This window comes from Poecilia mexicana, unplaced genomic scaffold (assembly GCF_051168715.1).
Source record: "Poecilia mexicana isolate PSO_F unplaced genomic scaffold, ASM5116871v1 scaffold_4, whole genome shotgun sequence".
Classification (NCBI taxonomy): Eukaryota; Metazoa; Chordata; class Actinopteri; order Cyprinodontiformes; family Poeciliidae; genus Poecilia; species Poecilia mexicana.
The window spans coordinates 27,727,151-27,751,247 of record NW_028263373.1 but is presented as its reverse complement, the minus strand read 5'-3'; the positions used below and the strand labels follow the sequence as shown (position 1 = coordinate 27,751,247).

At 39.7% G+C, this 24,097-nt stretch overlaps 2 protein-coding genes across 3 annotated transcripts; one reads left to right on the top strand and one right to left on the bottom strand.

The window, feature by feature from the left end:
* The first annotated feature begins 3,910 nt into the window (after positions 1-3,910).
* Positions 3,911-15,604, top strand: ube3a (ubiquitin protein ligase E3A). Of its 2 annotated transcripts, none has more exons than XR_015762724.1 (12): positions 3,911-4,783; positions 6,898-6,938; positions 8,258-8,514; positions 8,592-9,781; positions 9,879-10,023; positions 10,152-10,357; positions 10,994-11,158; positions 11,834-11,989; positions 12,928-13,001; positions 13,713-13,856; positions 13,950-15,174; positions 15,350-15,604. XR_015762724.1 is itself a non-coding variant. In XM_014981764.2 (12 exons), coding segments are annotated over exons 3-12 (2,460 nt in total). In that variant the 5' UTR covers positions 3,911-4,615; positions 4,720-4,783; positions 6,898-6,936; the 3' UTR covers positions 14,071-15,604. The 2 variants fall into 2 exon arrangements, 1 of the variants encoding a protein (XP_014837250.2); XM_014981764.2 differs by having other exon boundaries at positions 3,911-4,615; positions 4,720-4,783; positions 13,950-15,604.
* A 705-nt stretch (positions 15,605-16,309) lies between these two features.
* On the bottom strand, positions 16,310-23,062 carry cnga3a (cyclic nucleotide gated channel subunit alpha 3a). The gene is made up of 8 exons (XM_014981758.2): positions 22,915-23,062; positions 22,699-22,788; positions 21,234-21,383; positions 19,449-19,508; positions 18,785-18,991; positions 18,551-18,652; positions 18,364-18,470; positions 16,310-18,252 (listed from the first exon to the last, which is right to left on the bottom strand). The coding sequence occupies exons 1-8, from the start codon at positions 23,013-23,015 to the stop codon at positions 16,856-16,858; spliced, it is 2,214 nt and encodes a 737-aa protein (XP_014837244.2). The 5' UTR covers positions 23,016-23,062; the 3' UTR covers positions 16,310-16,855.
* Between the last annotated feature and the right edge of the window lie 1,035 nt (positions 23,063-24,097).

The following is a 24,097-nucleotide window of genomic DNA, read 5'->3' as shown; positions in this document are numbered from 1 at the left end:
GAGGAGCTTTAGACGAGTGTAAGTGTTGAATTTGTCTCTTTTTCTCCTGTACAACCAACAGAGGCTTAAAACGGACTCAGAGTGGGAAAGAGAAACAGTCACAGTGCTCTCTGTATTTCTGCTTGCTGTTTTTCCGTTTGCTGTTTTTCTGCTGCATCATTATGTTAATGAGGAGAGCTGCCTTCTATGTCTACTATTGGCCAATAGAGCTTTGGAACCAACGCCACTGCGTCAGACGTCGTGGGGCGTTTAGGTGCAGTCGCTCGGTGCCATCTTTGCAGGCCACAGACCAAAGCAAACTTAATCCTGGTGGTTTTATTGTGTTACCGACTGCAGTGAAGTGAACCTCCGAGTCCTTGAGGAGGGAGCTGGAGAACGGCTGGCCGAAATTAGTGTTCATAAATCGGACCAACCTTGAGCTGAACGCCGCTTGCTCGGCGGATATTGAAATATCCAATATCCAACTCGAAACTAACTTCTTATTTTTGAAGATTACATCTTTGAAAATAAGAATGAACAGGCAAACCCAGTACCCAATGGGATCGATTCCAGCATTGCAAATACAGACATTTCACAAACATTTCATTGAACAGTCCTTTAGAACCTCATAGAACTCAGTATTTTCTGCAGACGTAAATGTTACAAAAGCCATAAAGTCAGTAATTGGTTCAACAAAACAGCACATTTCTGTTTATTACTTAGAACAGCTGTACATGGACATTTGTGTGAATTTTTTTTCCCGCCTCTACACTGACTAATGAAAATATTTCACTATTACATTGGGCTGAGTTAGGCGTTTGCTAATTTGTTGCTGGCTAGTTTAAAGGAGCTGAGAGGAGATTTTTTGGGGGGCAACTGTGATCTGTGTGGGAGAAGCTTGGAAGCTGCAGCTCAGAGGAGGAGCTGCACCTCGAAGGCGTTGCTGGGTTCATACGGACATTTTTTCACAACTGAATGGTTGCCATGGAGATTAAACGCTTTCCCTAATGTGCAAGAAAAAAATCAAAGCAACACTCCAGGTGTGTTTTTTATGTTGGAATAATATTATTACATGATGTAATGCTCAAAAAAGTAAATTTCATAAATCACTATGACTGGAATGAATGAATGAATGAATGAATGAATGAATGATTGGGAACTATAGTGTTCCCATTCTTTAATGGCGACTGGCAGTCCCTACAGAAGAACAGGTTCCACGAATTGGAAAATTTTGAGGAGAATTTATTATTACAGCTTTCTTCTTGCCTCGATCAGGTTATCCTGAATAATCATTCCATTAAAACTGAAACTACGGATGTGGCACCAGAAATATTGAGCCATTCAAAGTGACAACATACTTTTGTGTGTAACATTAACATTTCTTTCAAAATTTATCTTTCCACATAATTAAACCAAATTAGCACAAATTAATTTCCTTTGCTGTGTTTTTGTAAACTGAACGAGAGACTGTATTTTAGACCAGAGCTGGAATTATTGTCAACTTTCTTCCACTGCTGATCTCCATCTCCTTCACAGCCCTATTGCAAACTAAATTAATATTTTTTTCCTCATTTTTTTCTATTTTTTCATACACTTTTTTGCAGGACATAAAACTCCCAGCAGGGTTGCATCTACCCTCTTCCACCCCTAGATCCCGTGCACCATTGCAGGATAACCAAACACGTGCAGTAAAAGTGATTTTATTCGTTGTCACGTTATGAGAAAACATATAAGAGATTGATAGTGATAATTAAAGAGGCTCCGCTGCTGAACGGAGGCATTCCTCACGCTCTCCTGTCATTGTCTCTAATTACTTTTCAGGCGATCTGCTGTGGTTGCCAACCACCTTAATCTGAATTTTATCAGAGGAAGGGCGTCACCAAGTCAGGCCATTTAAAGATGCATTATTTTATCATCAAGCTCATATCAGAAGATTGTTTTAAATAAGACTTGGAGGGGTTCGCCACAACAGTGGCTGTGTCCAAATGATCAATGTTTTTTTTTTGTTTTGTTTTGTTTTGTTTTTTTTCAGAGCAAGGACCATCTGTATTGTTGGAGAGAGCCTCCATTCTGCTCCTTACACAAAGCGTCGCTGTGCTTTTTGCAGCCATATCTTCCCACTGGTGCAGGAAGCCCGGCCAGCAGAAACAGCAGGGGGGACGAGCTTTCAGCTGATACCACAAAGAGACACTAACGCCCACTAATGATCCGGGCTCAACCTGTCAGCTGGGAGAGGAGAAATGATGGGCAACTCCACCTCACACCTCGCTCAGATGTTAGTTTTACTTTAAATCTTGACCAAATTTAGATCGTGCGGATCCGGGCCTGACGCAGAGGCCTGTCAGTGCCTGTTGTATTTCATTACCTCTCTGCTTAAACTGCGACTCTGTGCTGAAGCAGAAACGATACTTCAGCGTTTTCCGTCATCTGACAAGTAGCAAGTCTACTCCACTTTATTCACCAAAAACTTTTTTTTTTTAATTCACCAAATCTTACATATGTATAGTTGTATGCTCTATATAGAGATTTTCCTTAGCTTTGATTTTATGTCACAATTTTGTAAATTATCATTGTTTATTAAACTCTGAACTGAAAGCTGCCCAACTCTGACGAATAGGTTTTAAAAGAATAGGCTTAGATATTTGATTGTTATTATTATTATTATTATTATTATTATTATTATTAGTTTCACGCAAAAACGTGATGAAAGTGACACCTTTGCCGAAATAGGTTGTTTGAGCATTCACGGTGTCCGTAGTTCTCCAGATAAGCGCGCTGAACAAGCGCGTGCTTGCTACGCGCGTGCTTTCTCAGTGCTCATAACGAGCACGCGCGTATTTTGCCGCCTGGGCTTCTCTCTCACAGCTTGCGGAGCTGGTCACAGACGAACCCAGAACCCCGTACTGAAGTAAAGCGTTTGCGTGTGGCTGCAGCGACTTCTAGTGTTCACAATGAAAACTGCAGCCACGGTTTACACATTTTTATGTGCAGACTCAAACCTAGAACATAGTATTAACAATAACACAATATTAATAATAGTTTAACAGCACGTTTATATGAGATTAATCTCATTTTACTTCCACTTTATTCTTGCACTATTGAATTTATTAGCGTAATATTATTTCTTTCCTTATTGTGGACCTAATATTGTACTAACAAAACAAATAACTATATAAACTCTTAAAAAAACAACCCTCCATGTTTTAGATTAGTTTTATACAGGCACGTGTTTTGAACATATTGGCACATAACACTCAAATTTATGCTTTTTTAAATGAACTCTTCTTTACAGTAAGATTAGGAATACATCTGAACTTTGCAGCAACTTCCATGAAAACTACCTGTGGGCTTGCTTTGGCTTCCCTGGTGTCAGGTGTAAGCATGTTTTCAGAAGTGTGAAGTGTAAAACTCGATATTTGATCTGAGCATTGATAGAATAATAAATGTGATTGTTCGACACAGCATGGCGTGGGGGTTGGACCATGCATAATTTAAAAAAGAATAGGCTTTACGTCAGAGTTGGGCAGCAGCCATTTCTCACTACCTGCTGCGTGACCAGTGTGATTTATTGTTTCTGGGTATGACTTAGAGCCCAGAGGGAGGAAAGAAAGGTCTGGCAAGTGTTTAAATCTCTGTCAGTAAGTGAAGAAAGATTGATTCTCTGTGCATTCAAAGACTCTGCTCTACTTCTATCACCTATTTTATTTCTTTTCTGTGACATTTAGTGGGTCATTGTAAGTTTGGTAACAAAAGGTAACTGTACAGAAAGCATTCAGGGCTCTGTATTCTCTGTTAATGAATCACTTTAAATGGACAAAAATGTTACTTGTTTTTCAAATGCTCAAACAATTTTACAGTGAACATTTTCCTTTTACTAAGCACACAGAAATAAAATAAACCAAGTAGTCTGGCTTTTATAGACAAGAGATCTTAAGTGCTGTCAAGTTCATCTTACTAAAAGGAAGGTTTGTACTTCTTATTTTGTCATTTGTTTTTCTACTTTCTTGATCAGAAAAACAGTATTCAAAGAAAAAGTGCATTCAAACAAGAACAGCGTAGGAGTAAATTTTTTTTAAAAAGCGCTTCCTATATTCACACAAGTGACTTTTTAAATAATGTAATGGATGGCATTGTGTCCTAATTGTTCCTTCTCTCCCTCCTTCAAATAAATCAAAGGTACCACTTTAAACTTTTCGAACAAGGCCATTTAAATTCCTCCATAGGGCCCCAGCCCTGTTTTTATCTGCGGTGTTTTGTGATTTTTCGTCACTCCTCACAGTCGTGTATGTTTAATTGTGCCGCGCGAAGGTGAGAGGAACGAGCGTGCATGACGTTTGACAGCCTCGCGCTGCATGCCGGGATACAGCTCGTTCTTGTTTACAAGATGACAGTGAAAAGCGCTACACTCTGACTTAAACACGGAACATAAGTCCCCTTTCTGACGCTGGCACACCCGAGCCGTGAACACGCGTGTAAAAAACACAAGTCGTTTTCTTGAGACAGCCACTGAAACGCCAGAGCACGGAGCTGTCAGTCTGTCACACGAGAGATTTTTTTCAAGATTTTTTTTTTTTTTTTTTTTTTTTTTTTTTTTGCACCGTCACTGACATACGCTGAACTATCTGTCAAATCACAGGTTGGTGTACTACGGAGTTATTCAATTGCGATAACAAGATAAGTTCGGCAGGTGGCTCTTGTTTGGAGCAGAAACTAAAGTCATGTGCTGTTTCCTTCGTTTAGGTTTGCATCGCTGGAATAGAAGTGCCTGTAATAGAAACGAAGCTGTACTTCCTTTTAAAGTGTGGTGAGAAACTTTACTTGTCTTTTCCTCTTCTTTTAGTTGCTGTAATTTTCAACTCTGCCCGTCTTTTGATTTTAGCCAGGCTGCTGTTCACCAGGTCTAAAGGTTAAGAGCTCATTTATAACCAGGATTTTACACCTTTATATAGCATGTGTAACCTGTTATGTTCCCTATGATTGTTTTTGTGTCATTTCGGACCTATGTAACTTAATAACTTGTATTTTCCCCTTTTAGAGAAAATACATGTTCATTTTGTTTTGAAATGTCCTCGCCAATCCCTGCACATCACAGCAATATTCACACATTTAGTGCTAATGTGATAAACATTTTGTTTGCTGTTCACATGTACATTCTTGTAGAATCACCCTCAGCTCCACTACCTTCCTGAGTTTCTTCTAATGGAGTTGGCTTCATCCTTTTGACCCAGTCTTATTTTTAATGCTGCCTGAATTGGTTGAGGTTTGCAGGCATTAGTTTGTGCCTTATACTGTATTTCAATTGGCTTAGATCTGGATTTAAGGGAACTGTTGCGACACGTTCTCCTTTGGTTCTGCTGCTGTCTTTGGATCTGTTGATAACCCAGTTTTGCTTCAAGCTTCAACTGTTGGACTGATATGCTGTGATTTGGTTTCATTGTGTTGTGCATTATGGCCAGTCATTTCTACTTAGGTCTTGTCTGCCCAAGGGACATTGAGATGGAGCTCTTGTTTTTATGTATTTGTGTGTGGGGGTGTGTGTGTGTGTGTGTGTGTGTGCGTGTGTGTGTGTGTGTTTTTTTTTAGTTTCTTCTGGCAATGTGCAGTGTGACATTAGGGTAAATTTGTTGAGACGTCCACTGGTGGGAAGATTGGCTACTTTCTTAAATGTTTTCCACATTTGGGATAAAGATTCTCACTGTAGAATTACCTCATACAGTTTGGAAGTGTCCTTATGCGCTGCCCGATAGAAAGACAAAAAGGTTACACTCTAATCTTTCAGTATACCGCCTCAGCTTTGATTACGACATTCGCTGTTGCGTCATTTTGATTGGCTTCTGCATTGCCTCAAGATTTATTTCCAGCCAGTGGAAATAAATAAACTTTTCACCTAGATGTTGTATTGATGCTGGGAAGAAAAAAAAAATCCACTGATAGATTTTTTTTCAATGATCAGCCCGATCGCTCAGGTAGTCATCTGACCTCCTCATTCTTTGGACGCACAACGTCGGTGAACCTGAACCTGACCGACTGCAGCTACTCCAGATCATAGCACCGTCATCACAGGCTGATACAGTAGAAACTATGCATGATGGGAGCATCTCTTCATCTGCCCATCACTCTGGAACAGGGTAGATCTGGACTCATCAGACCACATGACCTTCTTCCATTGAGCTAGACTCCAACCACATTTGCTCCTTGAAGACGATGGTTCTCCACTTTCTTTCCAGTTTTTAGCAGTGAACAGGCTAAAATTTTAATAATTTCTCCAATGTCCTTAGATATTTTCTCTACTTGATGAAAACAATGGATTTAAACCTTTTCCCATGAACACAGGATGTGTCTTTCGACATTATTGTTTCAGAAACAAGAAGCTACTTATTGCATCAGTTGGGGTTGAATAACATGTTGCCAGCTGACAGACAATCACCCATGCAGTAATTGTCCAATAGGAGGCTTCTGAACCTGTTTGCTAAGTTAAATCCAGGTGAATGTTTTTGGGAGCCAGGCAGTGTAAAAAACAAAAAAAGTCACTGTTGATGTTTTTCCTTGACATTGTGTTAAACACACACAGGTCTACATTATCATTCACATTTAATTGGTGAGACCTGGCTGATGCTTTCTTGTCCTCTTTGGCAGCTAAAACACTGTCAGGGCAAAACATTTTTCCCTGCACCTGTAGGCAACATTTAGGATATTAATATGCATCACTAAAGGGTTATGAGTCATGACTTTTCTTACTCTGCTGTAAATATGGCTTGCAGGGCTGCTGCTGCTCTACAGATTAGCAAATTAAATCTTCAGGTTTCAATGGAGGAAAAAGTAGTCACCAAAGCATGGTCAATAAATACTGTTTAAGTCTATTTTTAAATATGTGCATCAAATAATAGGAATTTATACTTTTGCTCGTCATTCTTTCAGCTGACTGTCCTCCAGCCTGAGGTGCCTGAATCCAGCCGAATGTAAGTCTCCTCTGACTTGAATCAACAATTTTTTTGTTTGTTTCTAATAGACATGTTTTCTCATTATTCATATATCGCTGAATAGACAAGATATTTGTGGCCAACTGGTATTTCACTTTATTTAATCAGGAAATATTAACTTCCTCCTACGCTTTCTCTTACAACAAAGTGAGATATACAATAGTTTTAGAGAAATACAGATGTGAAACCATACAAACCTTTCTTAAATTTTATTAAGGTGATGCTCTGACCCCTATCTGGTAAGCTGCAGGCTGGCTGCCTATGCAAATACATACGTTAAGACCATAAAACAATACCATTTTTATTCATGAGAATGTCATGGTGGCCCCTGCCTACTACAAAACCGGTGTTTTGTGTATTTAAATTATAGGTCTGTCACTATAACACATTTTGCTGGATGATAAATTCTCCCAGACATTATTGTGATAAACTGTAATATTGTTGTTTTTCTGAGCATTTCCAAGAAATATGACAGTTATGGCATAATAATGCAACAACACACTCTCAAATCTCATTAAACTTTAAATTCTAATAAACATTTAACACTGGAACTGGAAGACATTTTAAATATCCATACTAAATAAACAAAACAACAGAAGCAACAAATGGAATATATTATGAAGTCTCTGTAAACAAAATTGTCCAAAACACCAGACTGAAGACGTTTGTCATCCAGTCTTTGGTTGAAAGAGAGAAAAGAGAAAATCGATAAATCATGCACATGGAAATGATTGAATTAATTTGAATTGTACGTTGAAAAGTACATTAACCTTTTTCACTTTTTCTCTCAGACCAGCACAAAGTAGTGCATAATTGTAAAGTAGAAGGAAAATGATGCGTTTGAGATCAGCATTTGTATTCAGGTCCCCAAAATAAAATATAGCCAAACCTACAGTAGAACAGTTTAGATCATATTCATGTGTCAGAATAGCCTAGTCAAAGTCCAGACCTAATTCAGTTGAAAGTTGTGGTAGAACTTGATAACTGATGGTCTCTGTTCAGTCTTACGGAGTTTGAGCTATTCTGCAAAGAAGAATTGGTAAAAATTTCAGTCTGAATGCAAATGTGAATATTTTTTAAGGTCATCTTTAAAAAGAAATTTTAAAAAATCCAAAATGTCTTATTTTTTTTCTTCATCTTCACGATCATTACATGGTGTTCTGCTACATACAACTCAAATGAAACACACTGAGGTTTGTGGTGGTAAAATGACAAAATGTAGCACATTCAAGGAGGATGATCATGTTTGAAACGCGTGCATTGCTTATATTATAAATAATTATTCCTTGTTCTCACAGGAACAGAGCGACTGCAAAGCGGTTAATTGAACGCTACTTTCGACAGTTGACTGAGGGCTGTGGAAATAGCAGCTGCACCAATGAGTTTTGTGCCTCTTGTTCGACTTGTCAACCGCTGGGCAACAACCCGGCAGCTGCTAAAGCACTGGAACTGTTCAAGGTCAACGCCAAACTCTGTGACTATTACCCCGCTGTCGAGTCCAGGCCTGACGAAGACTCTCGGCTGGGGCGTGAGATGAGCACCGAGGAATTCTCAGGTACTTTCAAAATGGACTATGGATTGTCGCAGAGGTGGGGTTTAAGTCGTTTTTAACAGTTTAGTTTCCGATTGCAGATGTTCACTACCTCACAGAGCAGACCGTGTGTAGGATACTGAGTGTCTGCGAGGAAGAAGGGAACTACTCTGCTCTCGTCCGCGTCATTGGCAGGATATTCTCCAATGCGGATGCTCTAATGAAGAGTTTCCGGAAGGAAGAGCCAAGTGCCGCTGCCAAAACCCTCAATTCTCTTAAATCGAAAGACGAAGAGAAACAGAGCGACCAGAAGCTCTCCTCCTCTGCTTCCTCGCCTGATGAAACTCCAAACGGAATCCCCAACTCCTTTGAGCCTTTGGTAGACATCGACGCAGTTCGAAGGGTCTACGACAAACTCCTGTCCATCGACCAGGTGGAGTCTGCCCTGGTCAACGCCCTCATTTACCTCACTCCAAATTTGGAACTTGACCTGGAATATCTTGATGTGTACGAAGCAAACCCAGATTATCTGAATATCTTCATCATAGTGATGGAGAACAGCAACCTGCACAGCCCAGAGTACCTGGAGGTGGCGTTACCTCTGTTCTGCAAGGCGATGAGCAAGCTGCCGCTCACCGCCCTCGCTCGCCTGTCCAAGCTGTGGTCGACGTTCGGCCTTCCGCACGTCCGCCGTATGATGGAGACCTTCCAGCAGCTCATCACCTTCACAGTCGTTAGTAATGAGTATGGCGCGGAAAACCTGATAAACGACGACGAGACGGTGGTGGCTGCCACCAAGTGCTTGAGGGTCGTCTTCTACGCAAGCATCCTCGGCGGGGAGGTGGACGTCGAGCACAATGAGGAGGATGATGAAGATGCCGAGTCGGACGAACTGACGCTGCACGAGCTGCTGGGCGAAGACCGGCTCTACAAGAAAGGCCCGCGGGTCGACCCTCTGGAGAAGGAGCTGAGCGTCCGTCCCGTAGACAGCATCAAACCCCTCATCCCGTTTGAGGATTTTGTCAATGAATCGGTGAACGAAGTGATTGAAATGGACAAAGATTTTACCTTCTTCAAAGTCAATGCGGAAACCAAGTTTTCCTTCCAGAGCTGCCCCTTCATCCTCAGCGTCATCACCAAGAGCCAGGGGCTGTATTACGACAACAGGATCCGCATGTACAGCGAGAGGCGCCTCACCGCCCTCTACAGCATGGTGCAGGGCCAGCAGCCAAACCCCTATCTGAAGCTCAAAGTACGCCGAGACCACATCATCGACGACGCCCTCGTCAGAGTGAGTCTCGGGGCGTCGGAGGTGTTGGTTTGCTTTGGATGTAACGTGGTTGGCGCGGTCCCAGTGTGTGAATACGTGGTAACTGTATTTCTTGCAGCTGGAAATGATCTCCATGGAGAACCCGTCAGACCTGAAGAAGCAGCTGTATGTTGAGTTTGAGGGCGAACAAGGCGTAGACGAAGGAGGAGTGTCGAAAGAGTTCTTCCAATTGGTATTGGAGGAAATCTTTAATCTGGACATAGGTTAGGCTTGAAACAATGTTTTTTACTGAAAGCTTAATGCATCTGTTTTGCATCTGTTGAGTTTTGTTCATGTTGTAAAAATCATCAAATACTTACATTCACTTGCTTGTAAATTACTTTCTTAACAGGGATGTTCACCTACGACAATGACACCAAACTTTTCTGGTTTAACTCGTCCTCGTTGGAGAACGAAGCACAGTACACGCTTATTGGGATTGTTCTGGGCCTCGCCATTTACAACAACTGCATCCTGGACGTTCACTTCCCCATGGTTGTCTACAGGAAGCTGATGGGCAAGAAAGGGACCTTCCTGGATCTGTCAGACTCACATCCAGTACACTAACTTTTTCTATATGATGCTACATGTTCGTGTGGATGTGTTGACATTTTAGCGACAGGGTTCCTGAAGCTTCCCTTTCTTCCTTCCTTGAGTCCAATATTTATTCTTGCTTTATGTTGTGTCCTTCCATTCTTACTGTCTTTCTTTTTCTTTGTTCCCTCCATCTATTCTTTCCTTATGTTATCCTTTCCTTCTTTGTTACTGTCTTTTATTTATCTCCTTCTTAACTTCTTCCTTCTGTTCTACCTCTATTCACTCCTTGTGTCATTCCTTCCTCCCTACCTTCTCTTCGTCCTTGTATCCTACTTTAGTTTTTCCTTTCGTCCACCTGTCCTTCTTTCCTTGCTTCCTTACTTAATTCATTGTTTCCATCCTTACTTCTTTCTTTCTTTCCTACTTTCTTCCTTCTAGTTTCTGTTTTCCCAGGTTCGATATTTAAAGCCTGATTATTTATGTAAGAATATCAGGGAAAGCTAATGTGAAAGGCTTGGAAGTCTGGAATTTGAGTCTGAAAATTTCAGGAATTTTCAGATTAAAAAATGTGAATTACCTCTAGAGAGAAAATGCAGGGTTTTTTTCTACTTTCAGATGTACAGTGGCCCTTCAGGTCTCATGTTTCTGCTGTGGCAGGTTCTCTACCAAAGTCTGAAGGAAGTGCTGGAGTACAGCGGCAGCCTGGAGGAGGACATGATGCTCACCTTCCAGATATCGCACACAGATCTTTTTGGAAACCCCGTACTATATGACCTGAAGGAGAAGGGGGACCAGATCCCCATTACCAAGGAGAACAGACAGGTGAGCTGTTTTCCAACTTCCAACGTTGTGGCCAACACTTCTTTTACATTTTATATAGAAGGTTGTAAGCCTCAGTTTAGAAGACCATATGATGTAAATTCCTAATTTTATGCTCGTTGTTTTCATTATTTTCAACTGGGGGATCATTTCCATAGAGTCTGAAAAGATTTATGTGACTTCTACTTAGATTCTATTATCAGACCAGACTTTAAAGAAATAAATCCTACACATTCCCCAACATAGGCAGTCAGTTTTATGGTTATTCCCAGATCTAAATCCTGACTTAAAGTATCTTCTATTCCAAAGTCACTGGTTTCACGTCTAGTTACACAGATATAGAACATGCTGGTTCCTCCTTTGACTTAGGTGTGTTTCACAATTACAAAAACAGGAATAAGAACTAAATGAAATAACCCACAAGCTCAGCTGAACATCCTGGACAGTAACCAGGACAACAACCCCTCACCGACTTGTAATGTCAAGAAAGAAAACAACAGAACTACAATGAAATGTTTGAACTTTTTAAAAATGTTGTTCCTTCTCTGTGTGTGTGTGTGTGTGTGTGTGTGTGTGTGTGTGTGTGTGTGTGTGTGTGTGTGTGTGTGTGTGTGTGTGTGTGTGTGTGTGTGTGTGTGTGTGTGTGTGCGTGTGTGTGCGTGTGTGTGTGATACATAGGAATTTGTTCATCTGTATGCAGACTACATCCTGAACAAAAGTGTGGAGAGCCAATTCAAAGCCTTTAAGAAAGGTTTCCTGATGGTCACGAACGAGTCGCCGCTCAAATACTTGTTCAGACCAGAGGAAGTCGAGCTTCTGATCTGTGGGAGCAGGGTGAGAAAAAAAATCAGCAATCTCCATTTTTAATTTGGCAATGAAGTGAACCTAAATAGAAAACAAAATAACTCATTTTGTGACTAGTTTTATGCAATTTAGAAAATCTAATGCCTAGATTTTAAATAAAAACTTAGTGTTTTTTTTTCCATAAAATTAAGTTTGGAAGCAAATCTTAAATGCTTTTAATTTGACATCATCAAGCAAAAGTATTCACACCTCATTTTCCACATTTCGCCACATTAGCAGTTTTTCAATGAACAACTGCATTAAATTTCCACAAAATAATGACGCTGAAAGTACCAGAAGTACGTTTAGATATATATTTTTTTTTATCTAAAAGGTTGGAACCTAGTTTTTATTTTTTTTGTTGTTGTTGTTTTTGCATAAGTTGTTCAAAAATATCCACATCTCATAGAAGAACAGGTACCCACGCTCTCTTTACTTTAAACCCGGAAAATGTTAATAAAATAGCATTTTTGTAAAAATAACAAATATTTATCCAAAATGATAATTATAAATCAACTTTTTTTTAAATGTTGTGTAACATTTGTGGCTCTAAAAGCCTTTTACGTAGCTGGGCTAAGAGCCAAAATGGCTACCTGGAGTGTGAACGTTTATCGAGTTGGTTTTCAGGTGACAAAAGTTTGTGGTTATGTTACAACAAAACATGGAAAATGAATGTGAACGTTTGTAAGTCACTGTGAGAATTACCACAGTGGTTTTACCCTCAGCTCCTGCTCCTGGGAAGGTCATAAACTGTATTATAGAAGAGTAAAGTTATTGATTAACTTTCCAAACAAGTCTTTGTATTCTAAGTATTTAGCTATAATGGACAGACGTTGCTCTTATAAAACTGCATCCTTTAATCTCATAGTTTAAGAAAAGATTGAAAAGTATTAAGAACTGATAATATAAGTTCTCTCTTTTTTTCTTAGAAACTTGACTTTGAAGCACTTGAAAAGACAACAGAATATGACGGAGGTTACACTAAGGACAGTCAAATTATCAAGTAAGTCCGTTCACTGTCTTTAACTTTTGTCTCAGCTGTAAATGTTCTCATGTGGTTTCATTGGAGACACTGAAAAAACAAGAAATTATGAAAACTTGATTTTTTTTTAATCATTTTGTACTAATGGGAGCTTTTGAATAAGAACACAAAAATGTTTTCTGATAACACTCAGTGATTGTTTCGTGAACTGATGGTCTGATGGTCTGTCGTCCAACCATCATTTGCCGTTGTCCTCCAGAGCGTCACAATAAGACCATGCGAGGGTTCATTTTCTCAACAGAACAAGATTATTTTCTAATTTTGGGGGGGAACCACATGAAAGATGAAACATGAAAGTGAATCTGATTCATATGCAGTATGGAATTTGATTTTAGTACTTTGAAGATCTGGATAAGTATGGAGAAATATTTGTATTTCCAGACTTTATTCCATGTGTCACCAAAATACTGAAACCCTCTACTTCTTCTTTCATTATGTCCTTTGTTTCTTCTGTCCACTCCAGTGTCCTCCTTTCCCTCTAGTTTCTAACTCCTCCAGGCTCCATATTAAAGTGGAAATATATGCCATAAAGCCATAGTGAAGTTTAGCATTTTAAAACACTGACAACTCTGGAATATCTTTCTTTGTTTTTTTTTTTGTTTTTTTTTTTTTACATGCAGAATGTATGAGAATGTAAAAGTATCTTGAATTAATGTTCATTTTTGGCTGCAGAGACTTCTGGGAAACCATCCACTCTTTCGGAGAGGAGCAGAAACGACTTTTTCTCCAGTTCACCACGGGAACAGACAGAGCTCCGGTTGGAGGTCTCGGTAAATTAAAGATGATCATCGCGAAGAACGGCTCTGATTCAGACAGGTACAACTGGTCCAGGCAACTTCCCGTTGAATTTCAGCACACTCATCTCAAATAAATGTTTTTTTTTGGGGGGTTTTTTGCGGTTCATTGCAGGCTACCAACCTCCCACACCTGCTTCAACGCCCTGCTGCTCCCTGAATACTCCTCCAAGGACAAACTGAAAGAGAGACTCCTCAAGGCCATCACTTACGCCAAAGGTTTTGGAATGCTGTAATGGATTTCCACAGAGAGTTTTCTGTCTGTGTGGGAAAGAAACAAAAAAAAAAGGGAATACCACCAAAAAACAACAACAAACAAAATGCTGCAATAATAATTCTGTGCCTAATGAGTCTCTCACAGACAAACTCCACTGTTGGCCTTCCACGCTTAGCCCTCACTTGCTTTGTAACCTTGTCACTTGTAGGCATTAAAAATCCCGAATAAGTTCAACCTTCTCCCATCCCCACGTTCTGGTTCTGAAAAAGGCGAAAACCCGCTTGTGAAACTGTGAAAGTGCGCTTACGTGTAGCACATAAAGTATATTTATGAACTTAGTTTGACTTCTGATGCCTCTGACGTTTTTGGAAATGTAGCAGTATTTAGTCCTCACTGGGCCTTACGGTGCTCCTTGGCTGCGATTGTCAGTTCAGTAGACTGAGGTGAAGAAGCCTTTTATATTACCTGCTCACTGACCTTCAGTTCATTTTATGATTGAAACCTTTGTGCCGTGCCTCCTGTAGTGGATATAGACTGAATATCGTTTGCTGTGATCCTGATGTGATGGTGTTGGCTAAGTGTTTTAAAGGGGCAGTGTTATGTAAAATTGACATTTTGTTTTCGCTTTACATCATGTTATGATGTTATTCCCTCATCAAAAACACCTGGAGTGTTGCTTTTTCTTTAATGTTTGTTTGAGTAATCCTTGAATCTCCCACGGCAACCATTGTGGGTGCATAAACACATCTTCCACTCCTTTGAGCTCCTCCACACTAGTGGCAATAGCAATTATGGAGAAACGTTGTGATGTCTTCCTGAAGGCTAAGTTTCAAAAAGAACAGGAGCTTCTTAAAGAGACAGAGGCCCAATATCAAGAATTTAATTGCAAAGTCAAATTTCTTTATGTATATATAAATGCTATATATATATATATATATATATATATATATATATATATATATATATATATATATATATATATACACAACATTTTTATAACAACTGACAGTAACGTAGTTACTCAATTGTGCCATAAAATGGCACCATGTGCCTGGAAAGTACATAATGCCACCCCTTTAAGATTACTTAGCGATTGGTTTAGTGTAGGGGTGGACAACTCCAGGCCTGGAGGGCTGGTCTCCTGGAAGTGTCTCTACTTCAACACACCTGTGTCAAATAATGAGGTCGTTAGCAGGACTCTGGAGAATCTGACTGCACTGAGGAGGTGATTCATCTGTTGGATTCAAATGTGTTGGACCAGGGAGACATCTAAGAGCTGCAGGACACCGGCCCTCCAGGACCAGGATTGCCCACCCCTGGTTTAGTGTGTCAAATCTTTTAAAAAAGCATCTCTTGGCTCGTTTCCTATGAGTTACTGATTTGCACACTTGTCCGTGCAAATGCCAAATGTGCAAGGCCTGTTTAAGGGAAACAGCCACAATACGTGTTTGATTTGGCCAAGTATCTCAGGTATGTAAAGAATTTGCAGAAAATGTGAAAAACCCTTCTGTAAACTCTCCAATATGCAAGGTAAATAAAGTTGAAAAATTGTAGCTTTGTTGTAAATTCCTGTATTCACATGGTATAAAAATAACTGGCATTTGATCACTAGCTTAAGTCACAGATTTCTTTTCTGCATGGTAAAAAATCTGTGCCAAAACATTGCGCTAATGCTGATATCTCAGCAGTGATATTACGCAGTGTCACGTTACTCTGTTGATTCACATCCTGGAGTCTTGAACTGGCTACAACTGATAACAGCTCAACCTACTTTCTGATTAATGTAGCAATTAACTTTTTGGCCACATGGGGCACTCAAAGCATCCCCAGCTGGTTAGTTCATTATTAGAAATGGTCAAAATAAATAAATAAAACAAAATGGTCACTTTAACTCTATTGAGTAAATGATGCACTGTGACAAAATGGTACACAGTTCAAAAAGTGACAGTCAAAGTTACAAAATGTAGTAGGACTTGATGTTTCCTAAAATTAATTTAATTTTCTAATGTTTATACCCATGTAGCATGTTTTTTGATAAACCAACACATTTGGCTGGATAGGAACCAGTGTGATATTACTTACGTGGATGGTTTAAAGCTATCTAGAAACACCAACATTAAAATTCATTTATCAGATTAAGTAATAGATGCTGTATGAGGAGTTGTAGTGTTGAGCAGTTCCAGCTTGTTGTTAATTGAAAAATTATTTTCAATTGCTAGCATTTAAAGAGGCTGGAATTGTAAAGTAAGGCAGGAATTGTTAAGACAGTGATAGTCATAAGCAGCTAATTATGATCCATCAGAAATTAGTTGGATATGATCTGTTTTCAAAGTAAGTTTGACACTTTTACTCACACGTAGACAAAGAAGTTATTTAATATGAACATTTTATTTGCATATAACATTCATATTTGTAAGAGTATACTGACGGTAACATATAAACAATACTGGTTTTTTAAAATGTTGAAATTTTTATACAATAAACAGTGCAGCTTAAGAAGAGCAATACATTTACCTGAATAATCTGAATTCTTATCAGGGAAAAAAAAAAGTCATCCTAAGGCTATGAAAAGCCAATTTTTGGCATAAACAAGTGCTTCCGCTCAACACACTCAAATTGTTTCAAGACAACAAAAGTAGCGGTCAGTCAGAAAGCACAAAAACAGACTCTCTGCTTTCACTGTACACAGTTTGACACATAATGTGATGATAATAAACACGACGTATAAATAGTTAAAAATGTGGGCATTTATATGAAATAAAAGAGAATCAGTTTCAAAGTTCTCCAGTAAAGTTTTTTTTTTTTCACTGGACCTTTTTGTCTTTGTCAGCCACCACTTCGGAGAGGTCCTCTGGTTTTATGGATTTCACTTTTCCCTCCATCTGAGTGACCCTCTGCTTCAGCCGTGCCTGGGTGGAGGTAAACTCTGCCATTAGCTGAGCAAACTTGGTCTGCATCACATCCAGGTTGCCCTGCAGTTTTACGATCTTCTCGTCCAGATCTTTGGGGTCTGCGCCCGCATTCGCCACCGCCTCGTCGATTAGGTTGTCTTTCATCAGGATGGCTTTGCCCTTTTCTTCCAGAGCTTTCTTGGCATCTGGATACTCAGTGAGTGCCTCCATCAAGTCGTCTTTGGACAACGCGAAGAGATCAGAGTAACCCACACTTCGGATGTTGGCCGTTCGTCGGTTACCGGCTTTACTCCCCTTGATGCCTAAGATACTGATTTCTCCAAAGTATGCCCCGTCGCTGAGCACCACAAACTGAGTGACTCCGTCATCAGCCACCACTGCCAGCTTTCCTTCCTTTATGATGTACATCTCCCTGCCAATATCCCCTTTCTTACAGATGTAATCTCCAGGACTGAACACCTGTGGCTGCAGCTTGAGCACCAACTCGATCAACAGACCAGCTTCGCAGTCCTGGAAAATTCGCACTTTCTTTAGCGTATCCAAATGGACGTTGATGGCAATTTCTGCCTTAAGCTTGTCCGGGAGAGTTTTCAAAACTTCTTTCTCGTCGCAGGTCTTCTTTTCAGTCCAAAGATAGTCAAACCATTTGATCACTCTGGCCTCCAAGTCTCTGGTGACTTTTCGAAACTGCATGTATTGCTTTATGGAGTCGATCTTTGCCTGAAAATCGGCACGAGAGGCATTCATGTTGGAGATCATGGCACCAACGTTACCGACGATACTAGCAAAGATTAGCACACCGGTGAGAAAGTCCCCAATGACAAAGAGGAATTCAACATCTTTTACTGGTGCTGGGGTTTCTCCGATAGTGGTGAGGGTGAGTGTCGACCAGTATAGGGAGTAGATGTACTTTCGTGCCAAGCGACCGTGCTCTGGGTGACTGATGTTAGGATAGACCCATGTGTCAGATCCAAAGCCGATGCTTTTCGAAATGGAAAAGAAAACACAAGCATTCCAGTGGATGATGATGAGGATGTAAAGCACAAGATTGCTGATACGAAACATGTTCGGGAAGCTGGTTCTTGTCTCGGTGCGCTCAAAGAACTCAAAGAGCCTCTGGATTTTGCAAAGACGGTTGAAGCGAAACTCTGGGTTGTCAAATCCATACTGCAGAAAGAGCAGGTCTGTGGGTATCATTGAAATCATGTCGTATTTGAACTGAGATGTCGTTCTGTATTTAGCTCTCAGTTTTTTGCTATCTTTTACCAACAGTCCTTGTTCAAGGTAACCTATGAGAAGCAAAGCACAAAATAAGAGACCAACCCACAATATACAGTGAAGATTAACTTGCATAAGAAAAAAAACACATTTCCTTCATTAAACATTTCCAGAATTCGGACCTGTTCTTGATCTGACAAATGTGTCCATGTAGTAGATGATGTCTGAGGTATAGTCCAAGACTATCCAGAGTTTGGTATACGAAGATTGGAGCTCATTAAAGGAGGCCCTAGAAAAAGAAAGAGAAGCAAAAATCAACAAAGAACTTTTGTATTCAGGAAAATGATAGTAGTACTAACAAGACAGTACCTTGTTACAATCATGATCAGGTTATAAAACACTGGGCCTGCAATGACACTCAGCCATCTGTAGTACTGGTCCGCAGATGGATCCATAATCCAGATTTCTTTCCTGAAAACAACTTGGTACTTAACAATGGCAATATGAAAAACATTACACAGAAAACAGATTTTTTTTTTCCTTCTGAAATTCAAATTACAAGCTGGACTAGCATCGGCCTACAGTCTCTAACACAATACTCACGGAGGTTCCTCTTTCTTCTTATCGTCTTTTTTATCATCTTTCTTCTCGTCTTTCTTTTCATCTTTCTTCTCATCTTTCTTCTCATCTTTCTTTTCATCCTTTTTCTCGTCCTTATTTTCTTCTTTCTTGTCTCCGTCTTTATCATCTTTTTTTTCCTCTTCCTTTTTCTCGTCTTTCTTAATCTCATCTTTTTTGTCCTCTTTTTTGCTAGAGATCACAAGCTCAGTCTTAACAGTGTTGAAAAGGGACTCAGAGTGGGGAGGGATGCAAAAGATGCAAGCTACCGATCTACATAGGGAGCAACTTCAGGAAGACTAACAGAATTGAGGTTTTTGTTGTAAGGTCCGATGTAGGTCATATTTCCCGCCAGCAGATGGCGCAGCATGCTTGGAGTTCTAATGGAAGTAAATTCGTCTCTAATTTGCAAACCCACATCCACTTGCAACATTAATAAGTCGAAGGGAAGCTGTCATTATCACCATAATTAGTATCAGTATTTATCTTTATGATGCTTGTAAAAGGAACAGGAAGAAGGGAAATACACTTTCTACGGTTTTTGTTTTTGCTACTGACTGACTGCATTAGCTACAAGAGGGGAGGCTACAAATACTACAATGAATAGATGTATATCTATATTTACTTCTGAAAACTTGGGTACACTTACTCATCTGTGTTGTTGCAGTTATTTATGTTGTAAGTAGCAAGAGGCCACTTACTGGAAAGACTTAGAAAAAGAAAAACAGGAAGAAATGTCTTAAGATATCTTACCAAGATATATTTCCAGATACTAAAATACCTAAAAGTGAAAGTATTTTTTTTAAAAACAAACTTAAGATCTTTACAGTTAGCCAACAATCTAATGTACAAGATTATTTTTTGTTTTCAGTTGTGTTTTTTTTTTTTTACCATATCAGTGCTAAATTTTATTTTCTTGTATATTTGACAATATAAAAAGTACCAAAGAGGCATAGGGCCAAAAAAAATTAAAAAGTAAGAATCCTTTTTTTCAGTAATGAAAATAATAGACTGCCCTTACTTAGTCTTTATCTTCAGAATAAATACATAACACATATTGAAGCCTTGCCTGCTCTAGTATAGATGTTTTATTTATTAATTTATTTGTGCTCTTTACCTCCTGTCCACACCCAAACTGAATGTTGGGCTGAGACAAAAAAATATCCTAAAAACCTGTTTTCCATGAGGACATTTTATAAAACTTTGTGTCATGAACTGGATACACAGAGGTTTGCACATTCCCACCAGCGACTCCAATTTTCCTGACTACTTCCATAAATATCGGCTTGTTTTGCTAACACAAGCTAAGTTAAAAACAAGCAGCGAATCACACCATGTTTTTCAAACTTGCAGTTATAGAAAAAACCTCACACTTTGAGACAAAAATAAAGCAGTTTGTGGTATTCAGGACCTTCTTGTTTTTATCATTTGTTTGTATTTAATGTCACTGTTAGCACAACATGCTAGCATACCATAGATTTAACACAGATCTTTGGTTCTAAGAAATGGTCTGGGTCAAAACTAGAGTTGCCAAATGTCTCATATTTGCCGGGATGTTCGGCATTTTAAGCCAAATTGAAGTGTGCCTTATTTAACCGCAGCCTGCAATTTGTATTTACAAACACTAGATGGCACTCCTCTCCTTACTTAACAGATCTAGATTAGAAAATATGCTTGGTCTGCTGGCGCTTCTGATCCGAAGCTAAATCGAAAAATGTGTTTTACATGCCTATATAGAGGGAAAATACAAAGAACAGGAGACTCTTCGACTGCAAAAAGGTATGGGAGCAAAAGAACCGGTGACTAAAGCTTTTTGCAGGTTATACCATCAGGAGTTTTCAAGCGGATATGGAGGTGAGAATGATTAATCTCACCTGTTTTAGTAAAACTTACCTAATGTGCTTTTGAGCAAAAATGCATATTAGGTCATGTTTATTTAGAATTAAAAAGTAAGTGTAATTAGTTTTTAACACTACACATCTTGATTTAAAAACATCCTTCTGTTTACTGAGACCAGCTGAAAAGATGTAAGAAAATAAAAACATTGTGCTGATTAAATCCCTCTTGTTAATCTTTCACATTAAATGGACATAACTCATTCAACTCATCAAATGTTGAATGAGTTAAATCCAATATTTAATGTTACTCAAATGTTGGAGAAATAAAAATATATTGTGGGATGATGTCACAATTGATACACAATTGACGTCATTAGTCCCCCGCACCTTGGTGGAGCTGTCCCTATTTTGGAGGTGTTGCTTTGGTAAGCTTAATCATAACAGAGTGTAAACCAAGTATGTAGAATCCGATATTGAGCATATGATTGAAAACTGTGGCTCTCGCTACGTGATTTTGTTTAACGTAGCGCCATTTCAAAAGACACTATGCTGTAAATGGACACCGTCTAGTGACTACAAAACAACAGCATACTTACTTTTTCTTTCTTTGTGCGTCGCTCTCCCCACCGGTTGCATCCTTAAGGGCCGGGGCCCTGATGCGCTCCAGGAAGGAGTCATTCCTCTCCTCTACAGGGTTCACTCTGTGGGATACCCAGTTCCGCAGCATGAGGAAGAGGTAAGACAGCCTAAAAGGTCAGCGGGAGGTGAAACAGTACAAAATGACATCGCTCTGCACCAGGATGGATTATTCATCATGTTGGCTTACAGGAAATACAAGTTGTGTTGGAGGTAACTAATATGACAAATGTATCAAAATAAAAGTTCTTAATATTGATTCAGTACTTGTACGCTTGGGTAAAGCGATGTGTAGGACCTCCAGATGGCCATTAGAAGTAAATGTACCTAAATGTATTGATATCCTTAGTGACTATATAAACTTGCACCTACTCCCAACGTCCATTGACATCTTTTTATTGGTATTTTCAGTTTCTCCAGTCTTTGTCCTTATTCGCCCCAAATTTGAACTTAGGTCACAGGTTCTGTTTAAATTTGGGTCAAGCAAAGGCCTATGCCTTCAAGCAAAGGAAGGCATAGGCTGACATGTCAAAGTACATCCTCACTTTCGCTTTTCACTTTCCATCTGCACTTCTGTGCTTACAGTAGCCGTGTCTCCATTGACCATACGATTGCGCAATTTAACATTTTGAAAATAAACTCACTTAATGGAAACAAGGCAATAAAATAGCAATACAAAGTCTTGGTGCTGGGATGAGGTGGTCTTTTGGCCCAATTGAAATTAGTTTATTTTGCAAAACTGCAATGGAAATACTTTGTTTTTTTTTTGCATCTGGTTGTTGATCACTGGTTGTTGGTACAGTCATCACAAAGAAGAAGATGACAGAAAGTAGTTGGAGGATGATGGTACGACATGTTTTTTAACAACTTATTGCGTGAACAAACTTATTCACGTCAGATTTCATGTAAATACCTCAATTGTGAACTTGCTACTTTTTGACCTTAGCGGAGTATTGACTATAGTTTGGGTACATTTCTAATTGAAACACAGCTACTGTTGTCTTTACAACAGTTTTTCTGCTAGAAGAGACAAACTAGGCTTTGCATCTTTACTTCCTGTTAGCAGCCCACAAGGCACAAATGAGTCCAAACCATTTCAACCTGCCTTTTTGGTGCAAACATCCACGTGGAGATCAAACAAAGCAAACTCTACTTGCCAAGGAAAATTCTCAGAAGACTTATTACATTACGGTGTATCTCTGAAATGACCAGGAAGTCTTGGCCTACATCTCTGTTTTCTTGTCATCCATTCAATTGATCAGGAAAAAATAAAATGCTGATCTGGACCCAAAGAACTGAGTCGGCAGAAGCAACACAATGAGTCCCTGGTGTTATAAATCTAAATCTAGACAGTCAAATACGTTTTTTTTCTTACTCTACCCCTACTTATTAGCACTCAGAATGTAAAAGTGCATAGACGTTCACCTGGCCAATGCCCCTCCACCTCTGTGTGGGCTTCTGCGAGACCCTAAGGACAATGCTCTTGCGGAGACGTCTTCACGAAGAGAGTGGGCCCTAGGAGAAAGCAGATAAGGTAAGAGACACTCATTTGATCTTGGAATCTAAAAATTATTACAGCACTCCAAGGATCTCCGGTATCAGAACGCAAAGTGAGTTTATTCCCTAACTCGGCTTTCAGACCTGCTGTCCCCATTTTCCATGGCAGCGAGTTCATCGTCGGATGTGTTGGTGGACGGCCGATGTCTTGCTGAAAAGGAGCTTTCACTGCACACCTTTGCCATATTGCTGTAGCCGCCTGTGCGGAACAAACAAACACACACCCACACACACACACACACACACACACACGCACACACACCCGGTCAGTTGGGGTGAAACATCGTTGTGAATTAATTAATTAATGGAAGGTGTAAATGTGTTGACTGGGTCCCGACATCTGTGTGAGAGTGCCACCTAAAAATACTTCTTGTTCCCTGAACACTAAACAAGATCAGTGTCGTCTTTTGATGAACCCACCCAGCCGGCTTTTAAAATAAGCTATGGCTTACAGGTAGAAAGAATGCAGTGGCTGTGTTTAGTGGTGTATACAGCAGGTTAAGTCTATTAGAACGCAGCTTAGAGAGCAAGTACAACAGTAAGTGGCTGAAAGCCCCAGCAGGCTGCAGACACGGCCCAATCTGGAGAAGAAAAAGGTTCTATTTTTTACATGTTGCACAGAGATTCACACCAGAGTCTTAAAATGCACAGTTTTCATGATCCTGTTCTGTTTTTACGAAGACGTCTCGTCTTGTCTATGTCCAGGTAATGACTCGCTGATCTCTGGGTACAACCGGTGGTTGTAACACGTGCACTCATGTAGATTACAGATAATACCGAGGAGTTAAGCTACCCCCACTAAATTCAATCACACTGAGAGCATTGCCAAAAAGCTAAGTGTTTGAAGGGTGACGGGGGGTGAAATCAGCGGCGTCTGCGCCGTAAATATGAGCCAGCATCACTATCGTGCTGCTATGCAGCAACTTTGTTGACTAGCTTGTTTACGTTTATGCGCTGCATCGAGAGAGCAAAGGTCACTCGGCGTCACTTTGCTGTGATTTGAATATTTTTTGAGTCAAAGGGTCAAAATCTGTCTCTCGAGCTCAGTGGCGTCAACAGTATTGTCATTTCCTCCGTTGTGACGCAAATTTATGGATTTCTGTAACTGAATTTGAAGAATGAGAAAATACTCAAAAAAAGCTTTACTGCACACAGATTTATAATAATAATAATGATAATGGTAATATTGGTATAGCACTTTTCTAAGTTCTCAGGGACACGTTGTAGAGGAACAATATAAAAACAAACAATGTAAAATAGAAGAACT

Excerpts from the sequence above, each read along its gene's own strand:
- ube3a (XM_014981764.2), top strand. Across the intron at positions 9,782-9,878 it reads TCGACGACGCCCTCGTCAGA|CTGGAAATGATCTCCATGGA; the intron begins GTGAGTCTCGGG and ends TATTTCTTGCAG. Across the intron at positions 10,358-10,993 it reads ATCTGTCAGACTCACATCCA|GTTCTCTACCAAAGTCTGAA; the intron begins GTACACTAACTT and ends CTGCTGTGGCAG.
- cnga3a (XM_014981758.2), bottom strand. The coding sequence starts at position 23,015 with ATGGCAAAGGTGTGCAGTGAAAGCTCCTTTTCAGCAAGACATCGGCCG. Across the intron at positions 21,384-22,698 it reads GGTGGAGGGGCATTGGCCAG|GCTGTCTTACCTCTTCCTCA; the intron begins GTGAACGTCTAT and ends CTGACCTTTTAG. Across the intron at positions 18,653-18,784 it reads AAGAAGAAAGAGGAACCTCC|GAAAGAAATCTGGATTATGG; the intron begins GTGAGTATTGTG and ends AGTTGTTTTCAG.